This window comes from Heptranchias perlo, chromosome 22 (genome assembly GCF_035084215.1).
Source record: "Heptranchias perlo isolate sHepPer1 chromosome 22, sHepPer1.hap1, whole genome shotgun sequence".
Taxonomy (NCBI): Eukaryota; Metazoa; Chordata; class Chondrichthyes; order Hexanchiformes; family Hexanchidae; genus Heptranchias; species Heptranchias perlo.
Genome location: NC_090346.1, coordinates 41,485,289 through 41,493,767, shown reverse-complemented (window position 1 = coordinate 41,493,767; position 8,479 = coordinate 41,485,289). Strand labels below are relative to the sequence as shown.

General features: G+C 40.7%; 1 protein-coding gene across 1 annotated transcript in view; it reads left to right on the top strand.

The window, feature by feature from the left end:
* Window positions 1-8,053: 8,053 nt before the first annotated feature.
* The window catches only part of zc3h7a (zinc finger CCCH-type containing 7A), a 66,712-nt gene continuing 66,286 nt past the window's right edge, over window positions 8,054-8,479 (top strand). Inside the window, exon 1 of the mRNA XM_068003365.1 lies at window positions 8,054-8,206. Coding sequence (XP_067859466.1) covers window positions 8,197-8,206 — 10 coding nt within the window. The 5' untranslated portion in view covers window positions 8,054-8,196. The remainder of the gene's footprint in view (window positions 8,207-8,479) is intronic.

Genomic DNA, 8,479 nt, shown 5'->3' with positions numbered 1-8,479 from the left:
CACAAAAAATGTCTTGACACAATTGACCTTAAACCCAGCAGAGAAACGAACTGTTCAATACAAGCTAACGTCGTACGGTTGCCAGCACCGGTGGAAATGTTTGAGCTGCTTCAAGAGAGGAGAGGACAAAATCGGAAAGAAAGTAGTATCACAGCAGGAAAGCTTAACTTTAATCTACCAGCAAAGTTATCCTTGGACAGATCAGAGTAATTATTTTTGCATCCATCAGGGAGATCTGAAAAGAGTGACGTTTTCACACAGAGAAATTAAGTGAAAGCAGTAAGTTGGACATTATTCATAATGAGAAGGAAAGTCCACAATCAAGATGAGAAAACAGGGCTAGGGAGGAGGAAATCAGCTAGGGTTCCCATTTCCGTATATTGTCCATTGTTAGAAAACATAGGTGTGTGGACTTTGGGTGAGGACAGGATTAGATTTGCCAGCCTGTTTCTCTCTCCCCGTCAAATAACTGGAAGCCATTTATTATTCTATTGAAGTACAAGTACTTTTATTACACTCTAGTTCCAAAAATGTATATGCTTACAATATGGATTTTGTCCTATGATTTTACACCCGTTGCGTCAGATGTTTGATGTGTTCTTTCATCGGATATCGTAATGCCCCAGGTGGTCTATTGGTTTTATTATAATTTTCTTAACCTAACTGCAGAAGCTAAGATTTTGCCCATACTAGACAGACATAAATGAAAATGCAAGAAGCCATTTCGATTGGTTCACTCTGTGGTTCTCGCACTGCTTTTATCTAATTTTTCAACGTTCAAATTTAACAAACCAATGGGCTAAACGTTAGCTGGCTTCACAACTTGTAAAATGGCCTCTTTAATCTACAAAAAAATATATAAATCAGGACCTATCATCATAACACAGAAATTAAAAATTATTTTATTCCAATTTGGTGCAGGAAAATACTACATTCCATGATAAGAAGTAAAATAACAGCAACTGGTTTTATATTTATAAATCATACACATAAATAGAGGCTATGGAGCAGCTACTGAAGTAATATCAAAACCAGCCTTGTGACTAGACCTCAAAACCCAAAAACAACTTGGCAGATTGTCCATATTAGGGCGTAAGTTAAATCATTTTGGTATGCTGCGTGCAGTTACTGGGAACATGCAACAAATATTAGATACAAGCTGCAAACTGAATTTTCAATTTGAACCAGTCTCAGTTGTTATACTGGCAAGCCAACTTGTTTATAACTTAAAAGTTTACAAATCCTTTGCCAGTTTTATATCAAGTGCTTTTGGGCCTCACTCACCTCTGTCGAAATCACCTACTTGTCCAGGATCATCCTGTTGAATAAAGGTAGCACCCAGCTTCTTTTCTCCATGACGAATTGTCTCTTTAAACTCTCCCCTGCTCCCTCACCTCGAACAACTAGTGTAAGGAAATGTCGGACTTCTTTGTCACCAAGATTGAGACTATCCAGTCAGTTGCCTCTTTTGCTTCATGCCATTCCCCTTGCCCTCCAAGCCAAACCTCCCTCTGGGCTTCCCCCGTCCTAGTCCCAAACCTTCATCTCTCTCTAGCTTCTCTTCCATCTGCCCGCATGCCCTCTGTGAGCTCATCTTGTTCATGAGACTCACCTCAAAGAATGCATCCTTGATCCCTCTGTCCTTGTAAACTACTGCCCCATCTCCAACCTTCCTTTCTTCACCAATGTCTTTGAACACCTCCAAAACCCGTGGCAGCATCATCCGCAGGCCTGGGGTCAGCTTCCACATGTATGCTGATGATATCCAGTTCTGCTTCTCCACTTCCCCTGTGGACCCCTCCAGTGCTTCTTTTTTCAGACTGCTTGTCGGATATCCAGTTTTGGATGAGCTGTAATTTCCTCCACCTAAACATTGGTTGATGGATAAATATTGGCCAGGACAGCGGGATAACTCTGCTGTTCCTCTTATAATAGTGCCATGGCATCTTTTACATCCACCTGAGTGGGCAGACATGGCCTTGGTTTAAATTCTCATCTGAAAGATGGCACCTCTGACAATGCAGCACTCCCTCAGTACTGCACTGAAGTATCAGGCTAGATTATGTGCTCAAGTCTCTGGAATGGGGTTTGAGCCCAAGACCTTCTGACTCAGTGGCAAGAGTGCTAGCACTAAGCCGAGGCTGACAGCAAAATGTTATTTTGTTAAACAGAAGGCTGGCAACAAAAAATGTCTCAAAAAAAATCCAATGGCTGGCACAATAAATGTGAAGGCAGGAAACTAAATTGATGGCCAACACTCCAACCCCCTGTTTGATGGCTGCCAAGGAGGAGGTGGTACAGAATGAAGGGATAATGAGGTGGATGTCACTGCTTTCACTCCAGCACATCCTCCCAATAGGACAGCATTGATGCATATGTGGAAGAAGGCAGAGGACATGGTCTTAAGGGCACAGCTGATGGTTACTGTCACTGACAGTGGAAATCACATGGTGCATGTTAGCTGCAGGTTTCATCACAAGAAATGGCACAGCTTTGCACCTATCTGTCTGCTGACCAGGTGTCAGTGTAGCCAGTTCTGCACAGTCCTTGTTAGGTAGGTGCATTCTTCCTGTAAATGTGGATAGGAAGCTATTGACAAGTGTGCACTGTCTGCTTCTGATGCATGGTGCAGCCAGACCCGCTTGTCATCCCTCCATTGCTACTCTTCGTCACCTGCCACAAAACATAAGTAAAGGGGGATTCCCATTGGGAAACCCTTTGCCCCAATGTCAGTGCCAGAACACTTGGCAAAAAGCCTTCGGGCCAACTAAATGAAAACAGGAAAGGAACAAAAAAAAAGCAAGAAAAAATGTTCAGAAATAGAATCAAAATGCTGCTAGAAATTTTATTCTAGAGTTCTTTAATTTAAGTGCACTTCTGTTAACAACACATCCTATCAGGCCTGGACATCTATTTTATGTGAGCTGGTAGATGACGGAAAACTATACCGATGTAAACACTGGGAAATTGTGTGGACATCTAAAATCTGCCTTTGAGGCCTAATGGTAATATAGTTAACTGCAAACTAGCACAACAATTTTAATGCCAGGACAATTCTTGACCGAAAAATTGGATGGGGTGCTAAATGGTGGGAAATCTGGCATAATTGATCTCTGCTCATTTTTGCAATCAGTTCCACTCACTTAATGCCTGTTAATTGGGTGTAACTAATTGAAAAGGCTATCCTGATATCATTATATTACTCTTAGTGTTGGAATATAAGCATGCCATGTTAAAATATCTCTTTACAGAAAGGGTTCACTATGTTTATATACACCTACTCTATTTAAAGATATATATTTTTTTAATGGAACACAAAATCATGTGGTGCCAAATCCTTTCTCATACAAAATGGAAGTAGGGGATTTCCTGTCTCCTATTTAGAAAAAGTTAAACGTATGACTAGTATAAAATATTTCACACCATGTTAGCTTCTTGTGTGTCACATTAAAACTATTTTTTTTGCCTGCACTTCCCTGATGCCACCTTTTGGATGAGACTATATATGGTTGTATTGCATTTAATTATTTTCAGTTAGTCTATTGTAAATTGTTTCACTTTCCCTTGCTCAGGCACATTTTCTGGGGAAGTGGTCTAAGTCCTGAGGTTAATTATAAGCTAGTTATTGTTGGACGTTTCTAAAGATTGCCACTGCTTGGTCCCTCTCTCTGTTATCTTAATCACCTCTCCAGATTATCTCATGATTATAAAAAAGCACAAAATAATTGGGTTTGTTTCTCTTTTGGATTTTTTATAAATTGCTCAGTTGCGATTTGATGGTGTTTTATATAAAGTGTAATGTCTGGAGTGTGACATCTCATATGTGACATCTTCAAAGTTATGGACATTCTTAAAACTTTTATATAAATGAGCAGGTCTTCCATGGAGTTATTCACAACAAATCCGATGGTATATAATGCCAAGACCATTATACTATATTATACAAAATGTATTATTTTATTGCTAAGGAGGAGCTGTGTTTAACCTGGCCAATCCCTTTAAGGTCAGAACATCTAATTGCTATGACTAGAAGTGTTGGCATGGTTTCGTTGGTAATATTCTTGTCTCTGAGTCAGACGGTCATGGGTTCAAGTTTCACTCTAGAACTTGAGCACATAATCTAGGCGTACACTTAAATACAATACTGAGGGTTGTGCTGCACTGCTGGAGGTGCAATCCTTTGGATGAGACAGTAAACCAATGCCCTGTTTATCTGCTTAGGTGAGTATAAAATAACCCATAGCATTATTTGAAGAAGAGCAGTGGAGTTCTCCCAGGGTTCTGGCCAATATTTATTCCTTAACCAACACCACCAAAACAGATGAGCTGGTCATTGCTATTTGTGGGGCCTTGCTGTGCCCAAATTGGCTGCCATGTTTTCCTACATACAGTCACAACAATGACTACGCTTCTAAAGCAATTAATTGGTTGTAAAGCACTTTGGGACATCGTAAGGATATGAAATGTGCGGTATAAAGGTAAGTTCTTTCTTTCCTTAAGCACAGTTTGAGAATACTCAGAGTTTAATTATTGTCAGAGCACTTTGCAGGTTGCAATGTGCTTGTCAGTTGCTGGTTGCATCTGAGAAGCGCCCAGCATTTCAAGATTGTTTTGCTTCTGTGAAAAATTGTAACATCTGGAGTGTGACATCTGTCAGAATGTATGGTTTTATTGTTGTTTGGATTGGTATGTGAGTTGGGTGCTGCAAGAAGGAGTCAGAGCCTTTATCTGGGATGTCTGTCTCAACAAGATGTTCTGTTTACTAGACTCACAGCTGAATCTAGCATCCACGAAGCTGTCCTGTTCTCTGCAGAAATCTGATTTAATTGATGGACTTCTCACTACCAGAGGTGTGAACAATATCTGTCTGTTTTCCTCTGTACTAGCCTGGTTCAAAGGGAAGTGAAAGATATAACTGGGACTGGAGTAATTGCTGATTAGTTTCCTTCTCATTGTACTGCTGTATGGACCCAATTGTGTTTCTCTTACATAATAGCTTTTCATCTAGATTGTGTGATTCAATTTACCAAAGTTATTGCAGAAAATAGGTAAGTTTTGGAACTATTTTAAAGTATTGGTGAAAAGTCAAACACCCTAATACTTTGTTTCTGCATTTATTTGTGTCTTTTAATAAATACCAATTGGTAGTTTTTAGCCTGAACAATATGGCCTATCAACGTCTTAGTTCCTCCAGCTTTGGAATAAGCATACAGTTTGCAATGTACATACCAATGGAAAAGGAGGTCATTGTTCACCCACGGCATGCTACGCCCTAAGTATCTTGCCCACAAGATCAAGTATCTGATCATAGGGCGTGCTAGCTCACCCATTGAAGCTCACTTTCGCGCTAAGCACAGGCAGAAATATTGGGAGAGAGCCCAAATTATAACGATACATAATTCTTCCATATTGCATTATTTAAAATTGTGTCTTACCCGATGAAATCCTACGCCACGATTCAGTATACTGTGTGGTCCTACCCGACTTCGAACTAGCCTGCAGGAAATTACAAAAACGGCTGCTGTTAAAGAATTATCTTAAATAATATTTTAAAATTACGTATCTGTCAGCAAACTAGAGGCACTAATCCAACATTGGGTTCAGCTTTGTTCATTTGGTTATGACTTCAAATGATCACTCCATTAGTGCCAGCATTCTCTTGTTAACACTTGATGATTTGTAATCCTAATCAAGCATCCTACATATTAAATCAAAAGCAAAATATTGCGGATGCTGGAAATCTGAAATAAGAACAGAAAATGCTGGAGAAGCTCAGCAAGTCAGGCAGCATCTGTGGAGAAAGAAACAGAGGAAACAGACGAAAGGTCTTTGACCTGAAACGTTAACTCTGTTCCTTTCTCCGCAGATGCTGCCTCACTTGCTGAGCTTCTCCAGCATTTTCTGTTTTTATATACTACATATTAATATTGATCTTAGGATGTATTTATTTTGCAATATTAACATCACTGCAAAGTATAAATCCTGAACTGAGGCCCAACCAACTCTGGAAAGAAGCAGTGCAACCTCCCCTGGTGGAGGCAGTCTCACACAGCTTTGGTCTGACACTACATAGATTACTGCTCCAGTGCAATGTCAAACCAGATTTAAAAAGTCCCTAGACACTTCTAAACCAATCTGGAATTAATTAAAATGTTTATAGAGTGCCGAAAGCTCCCACCCGCGTACTCTAAACACAAATTTTAACTGCTGGGAAAGGAGCTTTGCAGAATTATAGTTCCATCAAGCACAATAAACAGAATATAGGATGGCTGGAACTGATTCTGCAGCTAGCTTATGAATACACTACTTGCTTACTAATTGAATATTGAAGGTTTTCTTCCCCATACTTGCCAACTGACTGCATTTGACATGAACATCGACATTTTGGCAGGCCAGCCCACATAATTCAGACTGGACACCTCTCCCTTCTGTGCTGCTCGCACCTGAGTCCTGCTGCTAATGGAAGTGGTTCCAGCCTCTGCATACTGTGGGATGGAATTCCCCTGAAAACTGTGCACAGTAAGCAGTAGCCAGAATCAGTTCAAGTAGTAGCTGGACTTGGTTAGCATGGCATTGAGGGCAAAAAGGAGGATGTTGGGGGGGTGGTGGAAAGAGGGATGAGGGGCCGAGGCAAGGTAGAATGTGGCGGGCAGGGGGGAAAGTGGAGGGCAAATGGAAGTGGGAAAAGTGGAAGGCAGAAGGAAGGGGAAATTGGTGGGCAAAGGGAGTGGGGAGGTGAAGGGCAGGGGAGAAAGTGGAGGGCACATGGAAGTGTGAAAATGATGGCTGAAAGGGAAGGGGACAGAAGCCAAAGTATCTGCCTTGGGAGGAAAAAGGTGAGAAGCTCACAGTGGCATTTTGGGCGAGGTGAGAAGGAAACTGGGAGCAGCACTTTGGAATGAGGGAAGAAAGACAATGTCAACATTAACAGAGAGGGCACGGCATTAACTGAGAGGATGGAATGAAATTGGGGTGCCAGCATTAAGCTGATGGGGTGGGATGGAGGAGTGTGCCCAGATAAGCTGAGGGTGTGGAGGGGAGGAGAGTGTCAACATTAACTGAGAAGGAAAAATAGGGAGGGAGAATGCCATCTTGAACTTGGGGGAAAGAGTGCAGCATGAACTGGGGGTGGAAGGATGCCAGTTTGAATTGAAGGGGAAGAAAAGTGCCAGACTGAATTGAGAGAGGACAAAGATAAGTATGAACTGGGAACATTACAGGATGAGAGAATGTCTCTACAAAAGGAACTGAATGAAGTACTGTGACTTACTGTAGGATATTGATTGTTGAGGTAACTTTTGGGAAAATGACCAATGTTGAAAATCCAAGTATCACTTTGTTTTTCCTTTTTTTAAATCAAAAACCTATCAATCGTGAAGTACACAAGTGCTTAAAATTAACCAGATTGCATCATTGTTTGTCTAATTTTAAAAAAATCCTGATGACTGTTCCCCAGTCACCAGCAATTTTATGTGTCAACATTTGTTATTTCCCCATTCATGTTTTCATGCACTAATGTGTTTTTCCCTCCAATAAAAGTCAAGGAATGTTGAGCTACAGCTTAGGTCACAAAGTGTACCTACTTGGTTTCACATGTTATAGGCTTATAATCGCAACTGTCCTTGAGTTCCTAGCTTTTGGGGGTCTGCGTCAACTTTTTTTTTGATGCTGTTAATCAGCTTTTATTAGTTTTCTAGATTGGCATGTATGGGTGCCTCCCCTGGCAGTCTGCTCCTGGCAGCTTCCTAGGATTCTTGCATTCATGTACTTTAGCATTCATTGTTTTCTCTGCTTGTGGACTAGTTTTGGAATTTTTGGTCTATATTTTTGTTTTGGGACCTGTCTTTGTTTTGTTCCAGCAAAAACCCGATCATGTGATGCAATACCAGTATCCAATGTTATTCGTTTTTTATTTTGCAATGATTTTGCACTGCGGTGATATACTAGAAATGAAAATAAACGGGTCTGGAAGCAGGCATTTGAATTAGTTTTCGTGACTCACACTTAATTGCAAAACTTAAACATGTGCTTCTTACGTCCAGTTTCCATCCATCATGCAACAGCTGTATCGTGACGCTTTATCCTGTATGCTGTAAGATAACTTTTGTTTTAATTCCCAAATATGAAACAGAAGGACATTATGGCCAAGGCTCCCTGAATATTATTGTACGTTCCAGTCCATTGAGAAGATCACCAATGGCGACAGGCAAGTTTGTTTGCGTTCGTTTTATTAGAAATACTTGTGTCAAACACACAGCAAGCTCAGATGCCAGCGACGCGAGAGATAGGCTGGGGCGATTAGCCTTGCAATTTATTATTTAACGTTTTGGGATGATTTTTGTAAATTATTATTTTTTTTTAAAAAAAAAGCTAAGTATGGCAAGATGCGTCTGCAATTGCACCAACTTAGCGTCGAGAGGAGGAAACCCCCTTTATGTTCAGTAAACAATCCTTTGATGGCACCAACAGAGCCTGTTAA